Source organism: Lycorma delicatula, chromosome 4 (assembly GCF_047948215.1).
Source record: "Lycorma delicatula isolate Av1 chromosome 4, ASM4794821v1, whole genome shotgun sequence".
In the NCBI taxonomy this organism is placed as follows: Eukaryota; Metazoa; Arthropoda; class Insecta; order Hemiptera; family Fulgoridae; genus Lycorma; species Lycorma delicatula.
In genome coordinates, this window is record NC_134458.1 from 21,105,816 (window position 1) to 21,118,368 (window position 12,553).

Here is a 12,553-nt window from a genome sequence, read left to right on the forward strand (position 1 = left end):
TAAATGCTGAACATTTTATTCCAGTCTACGTTATCAAATGCCTTTTCTAGGTCTATAAATGCCAAGTATGTTGATTTGCTTGTCTTTAATCTTCCTTCTACTATTAATCTGAGGCCTAAAATTGCTTCCATTGTCCCTATACTTTTCCTGAAACCAAATTCGTGTTCTCCTAACACTTATTCCACTCTCCTCTCAATTCTTCTGTATAGAATTCTAGTTAAGATTTTTGATGCATGACTAGTTAAACTAATTGTTCTGTATTCGTCACATTTATCTGCCCCTGCTTTCTTTGGTACCTTTTTTGAAGTTTGACGGAACTTCCCCTTTTTCATAAATATTACACACCAGTTTGTATAATCTATCAATCGCTTCCTCACCTGCACTGTGCAGTAATCTACAGGTATTCCGTCTATACCAGGAGCCTTTCTGCCATTAAAATCTTTGAATGCTCTCTTAAATTCAGATCTCAGTAATGTTTCTCCCATTTCATCCTCTTCAACTTCCTCTTCTTCCTCTATAACACCATTTTCTAATTCATTTCCTCCGTATAACTCTTCAATATATTCCACCCACCTATCGATTTTACCTTTCGTATTATAAATCGGTGTACCATCTTTGTTTAACACATTATTAGATTTTAATTTATGTACCCCAAAATTTTCCTTAACTTTCCTGTATGCTCCGTCTATTTTACCAATGTTCATTTCTCTTTCCACTTCTGAACACTTTTCTTTAATCCACTCTTCTTTCGCTAGTTTGCACTTCCTGTTTATAGTATTTCTTAATTGTCGATAGTTCCTTTTACTTTCTTCATCACTTACATTCTTATATTTTCTACGTTCATCCATCAGCTGCAATGTATCGTCTGAAACCCAAGGTTTTCTACCAGTTCTCTTTGTTCCACCTAAGTTCGCTTTTGCTGATTTAAGAATTTCCTTTTTAACTTTATCCTATTCTTCTTCTACATTTTCTACCTTATCTTTTTTACTCAGACCTCTTGCGATATCCTCCTCAAAAATCTTCTTTACTTCCTCTTCCTCAAGCTTCTCTAAATTCCACCGATTCATCTGACACCTTTTCTTCAGGTTTTTAAACCCCAATCTACATTTCATTATCACCAAACTACTTATGGTCGCTATCAATGGCTGCTCTAGGGTAAGTTTTGCAGTCGTCGAGTTGATTTCTAAATCTTTGCTTAACCATGATATAATCTATCTGATACCTTGCAGTATCGCCTGGCTTTTTCCAAGTGTATATTCTTCTATTATGATTTTTAAATTGGGTGTTGGCAATTACTAAATTATACTTCGTGCAAAACTCTATAAGTCGGTCCCCTCTTTCATTCCTTTTGCCCATCCCGTATTCACCCACTATATTTCCTTCCTTGCCTTTTCCAATGCTTGCATTCCAATCTCCAACTATTATTAAATTTTCATCTCCTTTTACATGTTTAATTGCTTCATAAATCTCTTTGTATACACACTCTACCTCATCATCATCATGGGCGCTTGTAGGCGCATATAGACGTTAACAATTGTTGTAAACCGACAACGATTGTTAACGTCTATATGCCTACTAAAATTGAGTTGAAAATGTTTTTCGCAAATAGAACTTTCATTAAATGGAATATCAGTATTAATTTCTTCAATTTTCCAGAAGTTTTCAAGTGCAGTCGAAAGATTTGTAGAATCCTTTCGAGAAATAAAAGATGCAATGGTATTATTGTTCTTAAAGTTAATAGGAAAACAACCACTGAAAATATATCCCAGTTTGGTTTCTTGGAGAACAGGATATTTAAAGTTTCGAATAAATTTCCTACGTAAAATAAAATTCAAGTAAAATTGTATTCCAATAAGATGTCAATTTTATTTGTTATGTTAAATTCAGGATCTGAAAAAACAGGTTATGAGGCAAATTAAAATGCGAGATATCAAAGGTACATGTCGAAAGGCTATCTGTTAAAATAGCACATTGCAATTGAAATGAAAAGAATGTAATGTCAATACAACACTATATTCAGAATTAGAAAGTGTATTATTTATTATCCTATATCATTTATAAAAAATGATATAGGAATATCATTTTTTATAAATAGAAGTTCTAACCTTCGTGTGAGTTTATAAGTACAAATATTTGCTTGACTGCCAGAGTCTAGTAAAACTCGACACGTATGAGTATTACCATGTACATCATTGGTAATAGATAATATGGTAGATAAAACTATGTTTTTGTTTGATTGGAATTTAAATGGTGAATGATTATTAGTTTCAGACTTATTGTCCTTTAATTTAAATTTAATATTTATACGAATAGGAGTATTATGTTTTTGAGAACACATCTCACATAGACTACTAGAATAACATTCGTCAACTGAATGACCATCACCTAAACAATTATGATAATCCAGAAATTCTTTCCATTCGTCAATAGAAGAATTTAAAATTTAAATTTGTAATTAAATTTTGAATAACAGCTAAAATTATTTGTCTTGTTCTGCTTGTTAGCATTTATATTAAAACGTTTAGTGTAGGATTTAGTTCCATTGTTGTCTCGTCCCCTGGAATTATATCTTGATGGTCTGACTTATTTGCATTAACATTTTCAAGCATCTGTCTTACAAATTCAAGGAATTCTATGAAATCTTTAAAAGCGGGAAACTTTGATTTGAAAGTTCTCCTTCCATAATCTGGAGGATTGTAATCTAACTTTGATGTTAACAACTGAACAACAATAAGTTCATATGTATTGATTGAATTATGCATTGGTTCAAGAGCATTGACATATGAAGATACTTCGATAATAAATTTGGATAAATTATCGAAAGATTCTCCCTTTATGGAATTTAGTTTTAAAAAACAATCTGCATTATGAGATGCAATTAAATATCTATTTTCAAAACGCCTTTTTAATAGATGTAGTGCATTTGTATAAATTCGTAATTGGTAAATTTTAATAATAGCTAACGCTTCATCCTTCAAGGAGATATGTAAACTGTGAAATTTTTGTAGGTTACTTAAATCATTTCTATTATGTACTAAATCGTTAAATAAACTATAATAATGTTGCCAGTCAAAAACATTATCTCTGAAAAATGGTAAATTAATCGGTTGTAGTTGCGTTTTCTTAGTTGCTGTATCTACATTAATTTCTTGATCAAATGTCGTTTGCTTAATATTATCTATTAAACATTGTATTTTACATTCAAAACCACATAAATGGTCTTTAACCTGTACACGGTCTGAAGAAATATCCACATCATCTTCCATTTCAAGTTGCGTTTGAATGGCATCTTATTTGCCTTGCAGCTCTTGAAGGTTTCTTAATTTAATTCGCAAAATATGAATATTCATTTGAGAGACATTATATATATTTCAATAAATGTACCAATTCTTTTTATAAGGATTTAATTGACCTTCTATACCTAATTAATTGTTATTTGTTCATTATGAATTAAGTCTTAATTAACAAAGATAAATATAAATAAAAATTAAATAAAAAATAATTAAATGAAAGTACTTGGTGATAATGAAGAAATAAGTTGTAGACTGTATTTAATTGAATAATTGGCAACCTTAATAACGCCTTTTTTGATGAACCACAAATTGATATGTGAACGATTTGTAACACATAACGTGGATTATCTTTAATTAAAGAATGCCACAATAAAACAAATATTCACATATCCGGCCCGGAGAACCAAAAAAATGTACGAATAACTGTGCCTAAATGCACCTTCCAGTATTCAGAACTTATGCCGCTGGATCATTAATGTCTTTTAATAAATACCTTGTTAGTGTGATCAATTACACTGATAGACAAAAAAAATTTAATGTTTCTCTAAGTGTGATACCATTTCTTGAATTGCTTTTCTGCGTACATTACAGATCTGTAATGTATGTAATATCTGTAATTTTTCTATCACCCTTAGTTTTAAATAAATTACACTTCAAAAAAAATTAAGGAAAATATAGTTAAAATCTGTAAAATGTATAATTTTGCATAGCCATACCTGTGTTAAAATTATTTCGTAGATCCTTTTCTTTTACAAATAGCCTCAGGTACATCCCGAATTAATGTCCAACAGTAATCGGCTAGCATGTTAATATTCTATTTCCCTTTATAGTGGCTTTCCATCACCGAAATATCTTGGTGGAAACGTTCACCGTGTTCGCACTTACGATTCCGAGGTTGTCCGGGAAAAAATCCATATGTGAGTGGAGGAAATGTATTTCAAAGACATAATACATCCTAGCTCTGTATGAAGTAAGAAGTTGATTAACAATATCGCGGTAATTGTCGGATTTTTGTTGGCCGAGAAAAGTTTTGCAAACGTCTTTAAATGAAGCCCAAGCTGCACTTTCGACATTATTTAATATCGAATTAAATACATCATCTTTCACCAACTCTTATTTGAGAACCAACAAATATTCCTTCTTTAATCTTTCCTTCACTTACATTCGGAAATTTCTGTCTGATGTACAAAAATCCGGAACTATCCTTCTTCATTTCTTTTACAAAATTTTTCAGTAATCCTAGCTTGATATGGAGAGGGGGTAAAAATATTTTTTTGGGTTCAACTAGGGCTCATGAATAATATTTTTTTCTATTTGGAGTTAAGTTGCCTTGTTTCTTCCACTCTTTGGTAACATAATGTTTATCGCTAGTTCGGATGTCCTGTTCGCAAAGAAAACACATGTACTTAGTATAGCCTAACTGCATGTCTAACAAAATAGCTATAACTTTCAAATCACCGTATATGTTCCAGCTGTGATTTTATAATTTATTTTTTCAAGAACGTCTTTCATTACATCATATGTCTCTTTCAAATTAATACCATAAGCGATTGGTATCGAAGGATATTTGTTACCGTTGTGTAGTAGAACCACTTTTAAACTATACTTGAACTAATCTATGAAAAGGCGCCAGTCCTCAGGTTTATGAACTTGTCCTACGTGCAACATAAGCTCATCAATATTTGTGCAATGCACCAAATTATTTTCATCAACACAGTACTGAGAAAGTTCTTTTTGTCGGCTTCGAAAGCCCGAATTGTTTGTATTTTTTTGAAGTAAATTCCAACCTTGCGGTCTTGATCCTAACAGTCAGCTTGATTTTTTGATAAATTTAAATCCCTAACCAAGTCATTTAATTCACCTTGTGATATAAGATGTGGCCTACTGGAAGATAATTCAAAATAAACGTCATTGTTGTCTTCTTCGGTATATGTCATCCTCTTAAGTATACAGAACAATTAGGGCATACTATATAGGCCCATGTCTTATCCTGATCACCAATTTTATTCATTGAAAGTGCAATTGATATGCTTTTTTAATTAAAGATGTAATTTTTTTTTTCTATTTGATTTTACAGTAAAGTCCATCTCATACATAACAAAAGGCATCCGCATCATTTACACAATTTCGAGGCATTATGACACTGCACTGTTAACAAACTTAAGACAGCAATAAGACCGAACAAAATTAATTCATTCCTAAGTCCAGTGCTTAATACAAACAACACAACTGTGTTTTCAGCTACATGTTTTAACCTCCAGAGACATGATTAATCTTGTCCATGAAGATTCACTCTTCAGTACTGGATATGATGTCATAATATGCGATATGATATGATTTAATTCTTTGTCCAGTATTGTTTATTTATAGCTTACATACGTTAAAGTTAAACAATAAAAAATGAGCTAACAAAATACAATATAGGAGCTTAAAATCCTAACTATGCGTTGAAAAATGAAAAAAAATCCTTTAATTAAAATTAAAACATTTTTCAAAAATGGTGGATGATAGAAAGATTCTGAATTCATATTCGTTTTCATCTTCAAAAAACAGATTAAAATCATGTATCGCATATTAGGAACAAAAATTATGTTTATCAGTGTTATACGTATTTTTATTACATGTAATATAACAGACTTAGATACATTTCGTTTATTTTAATATTGTATTATTAGTAACTTATTTCACATTAACTACATTATTTATATTTTAAGATGTATTATATTAAAGTATTTTATTTAGAATCACATTTAAGTTATATCGTTAACAGAATTGAATTAACTAACAATAATTATTAAGACAAAATATATATTATACAATAGCTGTTGAACTAAACTAGATTAACATATTTATATGCCTAACGTAAGTAAGAAGAAAAGAGTTACACTGTTTATAATTAGTAAGAAGGACATGAAACTGAACAAGCTGTTCGGCAAGTTGCTTGTGAGCAGGAGACAAGGTCTCATCATTCTTCCATAAAAGTATAGGCTAATTGCCTTTGTAAATATACATAGTAGATGTAATAATTCTTGTATAAATTTTATTATTCATTTTTTAATCGTAATCTCGCTGGCAAACTCACTTCTTAACATCGTATTACGATTCGATTATTGTAAATTAATTACAATAATTGTAAATTTCATAATACAACCAGAGTTATCGTTAGCGACCGATAATTTACTAATTTTGTAAATAATTTTACAAGATTTGTGAAATTTTTACAAATATTCAATATTTGTAATAATGTAATACTCTTACAAATAATGTATATACTAGTAAAAATTTAACTCTTGTAATCTCTCGATATCCTTTGTAGAATAGATAACGTGCGACGAAATTGAGAATGATTCACGAAAAACGTAAGAAACTTTCAGGGTATGTCCTATCAGTGAAAATAATAGGTTTCAAAACGCTTCGTTAGCGAGTGTCGAGCGGTGAAAGATTTCTCCCTGATTTCTGCGCCTTCGGTAAAATTAAGCCGGATGGTAATTCTCGGGATCCAAATTAAGGGGTACATTTAACGGTTTTTATATGAAATCTAACCTGAAAAATTCAACAAAGTAAGTCTTATGTATTTTTCGAGTAATCTGGGGTAAAAAAAAAAACCAAAAGACTGGGTCTAAAAACACGTTATTTTATGTTTGGTGTAAAGTAACTTTGTTAAACGAATAATAAACACGTACACGTTATAACCAAAACTTTTAGAGAATTTGATTCTGAGTATGAATAAAGTCCATAGAAAATGAACACAAACGTAAGAATTTCGAAATTTATTAAAACAAAATACATAAAATGCGGTGGTTTTTAACTAGGCTTTAAACGATTTTAAACGAAAAAAGAACTTTCAATATTAAAAAAAACGAAATAATTATTATTTCATAATTTAACTGAATTTTACTCTTTTATTTTATTTTTACTAATTTAATTTTTTTATTCTATATATATATATATATATATATATATATATATATATATATATATATATATATATATATATATATATATATATATATATATATATATATATATATATATGTATAAGTTACCACCAGACCTAGTAACAATCTCTAGATCACTTGTTAAAAAATTTATAATCATAAATACTAACAGTTATAAATTATAACCGATCTCATCCTTTGTTATTTACACGTACATTTGTACCAGTACTGGCAGCGCGATAAATAAACAAAGGCATTTATTTCTTTTATGGAACTAAAAGTAATATCATTTTAATAAATATCAGGGTTTAAATCTGCTACGTGCGCTCCAGTAGGTCCGTTAAACAAAGATTTTTGTTACAGTGAACGACGTTAATTTGTACAAATAGCTTCAAGACAAACGTTTAACTGCAGCTGATAAACAACAAAAAAATAACTCTGAGAAAATCAGTTTATAAATACAGAAATTCAACGTTATTCTACGTTAAAAGTAGAAAACCGTACGGTCCTCTACGGTTTCTGACTTCAATAAAATTTCTCACGCGCAAGAATGGTACACTAAGAAATCTTAGTGTGAGATTACGCAAGATTTTTTCTTTATAAGTAGCTTTGGAATTTTTTATCCGTTAATATTAGACGAATTGTTTTTACTAAAATAATATGAACAGAGGAAGAAGATTTGACAAAGAAAAAGTTAAATTTACGATTAATATGGGCCTGCAACATTTCACCTAAATTCTGACATACTTTTTCTTCAAATTATTTACGTTTATGTTTTGAGGAAATCTTTTTCAATTATTTTCAGAGTTCGTTCTCTCAGCTGCAGGATGAAAAAAATCGATGTCGCCACCTCGTTGTAGAGAACTAACCTTATTCGTAGTATTAAAATGAAAAACGGCAAAATTATCGCGCTAAACTATTAACAATTTATAAACTCGTAATCGTTAAATAATTAAAAGATTATTAAAGTAAAAGGAAAAGCGTTTGATGAAAAAACTCAAATTCTATCTTATTCAAACATTTCTAAAAAAAACGTTTGGACACTAAACTACGCTATCCACTTCATTTAGAAATATTTTAAAACAAAGACGATAGCCGTAAAATAATTTATAATTTTCGCCAGCCAGGAGTCAACACGTTAGTAATCTTTAAACGTTAATCTTCCGTGAAAGAGATTTTCGTAAAACAAATAAAAACGATTTAGCTTTATTCCTCATAAAGAGTGTTTAAGTGGGCGAAAAATATGATGTGATAATGTTGCAAAAATTGTCAGTTTATCAGCCCTCAAAAACTTCTTTTTTTGTTTTTCTTTTTTTTTTGGTTTGGGGGCGAAAAACCCCTGTGCGTTATCATCGCCCGGAATTTTCTTCAATAAAAAGGTAAAATAATACAACTAAATAAGGTTTAAAACTAATATAAATTATATAATAAAAACTGTAAAAGTAAGTTAAAAAACTGAAATAAAACTCAAAACTAATATAGCAGATGGAGTCTTTAAAATATAAAAGTTAAAATAATAGAAAATGGAAACTATATAAAACTTAACTAATTCCGATAGGGAGTGCAAAAGGCTCCCTACTCGGATAATAAAATTAAAGAAAGAACCAAAAAAAATCAAATTGAAAGTAAGGGGAAAAAATTCTCAAAAACTCTTCTAGCATAAAAAATATATATGACAATATTAAATATTTTGCAGTAACCTAGTACTACGCAAAAACAGAAACATCCGGTTCAAAATTTCATTATCATTGTACAAGATACCACGGATGTTTCTGGGTAGATTAAATCTACGACGCAACGCCGCATAACATAAACTATTTATCATGTTACAAGATGCCCAAAACTTTACAGTACGGGCAACAGAGATTCTACTGTTATCGCCAATGATAATTTCGTACTTCTAACAATGAAATACGATTTATCTATTTCATATTTACATTTGACCCGACCCGATGAATGATTTTTTTAAAACTTTTACCGTAGTATTTTCTTATTCTCTTACGTGTTAACTTCATACGTAGATACGGTGTATAAGAAATCTGTAATAATAAAGCGTTTGACTTCCCCCAAGGATCGAATGATTTCTTACAAGCATATTTAAAACAAAAAACCACCAAGTTATGAACATTTTTATTTATACTAAATGTTACGCGGTCGCTTATTATTCATCTGAGTATGTACAAGAAGAAAGCAACTTTTTGAAATTCTTGGAGTTCAGCCAAGAAAAAAAGAACTCGTAAGGAAATAAAATATTATGATTTCCTTAAATTTTATTTTCTTACCACAATACGGGTATAATTTTTTTATCAATTTCATGGAATTTTATATATATATATATATATATATATATATATATATATATATATTTCCTTTAAGCATTATTTTCAATATCATAGCTTTGATTCTTGGAATCGAGTATCCGGTTGATTGCTAATACTTTATTGTTATAAGATGGATGTAAACTGATTTTAATTACGTCTAGATAATGCGGTATCAATCGTTCTCCAGTTATGCGTATCAGAAACACTAGATTAGTACTCTTAATCGGTCCAGACTTAAGATTTATATAAAAGCATTGCTTTGTATTGATTTTATTTTCAACAATTTTCTCAAAATCAGATCGGTACACATTTTTTTTATAAATTTTAATTGTTTTTATTGAAAATTTAACAAAGTTAATTTACGGTAAACCTAAAAAGCACTTTCCTCGGAAAGATACGGTTATGGGAACTGTACGATCCAATTTTTAATCCAAAAAATACATAAAAATTCCAAATTTTTTTAATCTGGGTCTGAACACTTTCAATACGGATTCATTTACCCTTCGAGCAGGAATCAGGACGAAATATTTCGAAAACTGTTATTCAGAAAGAAACCGTTACAGAGCATCTATTTTTTGGACCTTTTTTCTTATATTAATGTTCCAAATCGATCCCGAAGATTAGAAGCAGAATTTTGAATTAATATATAAATTTATTAACATTTACAATACAACTTAATTTTTTCTTAATTTCAACAATCCTCATTTTTTATATAAATATGCTTTTATAAGGACACATTATTTTAAATTACTTCTTAAATCCACTAATTAAAAATATCTAACTTATACTTATTCCTAAGGTATTTAAATATTAACATCCTTAAACTTACGAGTATTACCTATTCGTTTATATTTTATTTGCTATATTTATTTATAAAGTTATGTTACCTCAAAGGGATCGCTCAGAATTAAAGTTCCTTAACTATGAATACAGTAGTGTTTGTCAAATTCATATCTTTTTCTTTACTGATTTACGTAAGAATAGGTTGTAATGATACTATATTAGATATTTCACTATGTATATATTTTCAGAGTGATTCACAAAGAACGTATAAAATTAATCTAGACTGTAATTCTTCGGAACGAAATTAAGGGGTAAATTTAGCGGTTTTATATGAAATTTGACCTTAAAATTAAAAAAAAAAAAAAAAAAAAAATAGAAACCAGGACTGTATTTTTAGTAGTTTTTGAGAACTGCGGGGTCAAGGTAAAACGTTGGGGGTACGAAAAACATACTATTTTATGTTTGGCAAAAAATAATTGTTAAATGGATTTAAATAAAATTTTGTTCCGAGTAAAACGGTATGAATAAAGTCCACAGAAACTAAATACGAATTTAATAATTTCGAGGTTTATTAAAAAAAAATCTTATTAAGTACAAACCGTGCTGATATGAAGATTTATTTTGAATCTTAAGAATTTATTAAAAAAAAATATAAAACATTTTTGGTCATCGAAATGAAATATATTTCAAAGCGCCCCTAAAGAATTAGCCTGCTATAAAAGGATTTCTTTTGAGAAATATATTCAAAAGACATATGAAATTAGTATGTAAAATAGATAACTAAGAAAATAGCAACCATATTGTTGAACTTTCCGGTGTTTTCATGTAGCTTAAAATCGAAAAAGGTTGCAGCAATTTAAAAAAATCGTATCTCAGAAACTACTAGAGATAATCAAACGAGTATTTTTTTAAAAAATTCACCGACTCAAAAAATCTTTTTACATACCTTAAACCTATGGATCGTCCTAAACGTGTTGAATTCGCAAGTAAAATGCTTAATAACACTGACGATTATGAAACATTTTTTAAAACGCGTTAGGTTTACGGATGAAACGACTTTCCATGTCGGTGTTTGTTTCAACCGGTATAATTAGATATAGATAACCGGTAAATAGATATAGATAACCACTTCTGGCCAAAACATAATATAATTAAAGATTGGGAATTTCCCTTTTACCTTTTCTCCATCTGGGAATTTCTTTTTTTCTCTGAGAAATTTCCTCTTCCCTTTTTTCCCTCTGGGAGTTTCTTTTTTCACTCTGAGAAATTCCTTTTTCCCGCACTCTTTTGTGAGCGTCATGATGTAAATTTTTCGATCGGGATTCCCCAACGGTCTGATTCTTGATGTCGTCCCCGATCTTTTGCATGTATATATACAGTGATTATCGCAAAAAAAAATAAGGATCGACCAAGATTTGATTCCACTCGCATCCGGATAGTACGCACTGCTACACAGATACCCGGCCAGTCATGGGGTGAAACTAGTTCTATATAAGACGCATACCAGTCGAACCAAAATCCTAATCACTACATTCAGTTTCGCTTTCCGTCTACGATATGCGTTTGAATTTGGATATTACCATTTGCGCTATTCTCATCCCCCTTCGCACTGTAAAATCTTTAAATTTATCGATCAAACAGCTGGCTTGATGATAAATGTATCTATATGTAGGTCATTCATACGAATTAAATAATATAATATTAATATATTTTATTATAACATACTACTACATACACTACGTGTGCATGACATCATGGTGATTCCCCCAGCTGTAGCATTGACCTTTGTTCGCGCATGCGCAATAACATTTTTCATAACGAATATAATATTATACGATACTTTTCTCATTTACTATATAGACGTCATGGATTGTAAACGTGCGTGTTTGGAAAATGATTGTGCAACCGCTAAAAAACGAACCAGATCAGCTATCTGTGACACAAATTCTTTCACAATCTTAGAAGAGACGTTAAAAAAAAATTTAATCACATTATTACAAAAATGGAGACGAAACAAATAAAGATATTTATTTATTTTTAAACAGTAAAGAAATTGCGTTTTCAACATTTTAAAATCGCACGTAACAACGGACGCTGTAAAATTTAATATATTATTAAAATGTATATATGAAAAACGTCGGGGCGACCAAATCCATTGTCAAGACATTGCTTTTAAAATTAAAAATACACCCATATATAATTGTAATGATTTAGATAA

At 29.7% G+C, this 12,553-nt stretch overlaps 1 protein-coding gene across 3 annotated transcripts in view; it reads right to left on the reverse strand.

Annotated features, from left to right (window-relative positions):
• The window catches only part of LOC142323178 (putative G-protein coupled receptor Mth-like 10), a 134,930-nt gene that overhangs the window by 110,480 nt on the left and 11,897 nt on the right, over nt 1–12,553 (reverse strand). Inside the window, exon 1 of one of the 3 annotated variants that reach the window (XM_075362483.1) lies at nt 11,513–11,954. The exons of the other annotated variants lie outside the window; for them this stretch is intronic. Coding sequence (XP_075218598.1) covers nt 11,513–11,702 — 190 coding nt within the window. The 5' untranslated portion in view covers nt 11,703–11,954. Of the gene's footprint in view, nt 1–11,512; nt 11,955–12,553 lie in introns of those variants that run through there. 3 annotated transcript variants of the gene reach the window in all.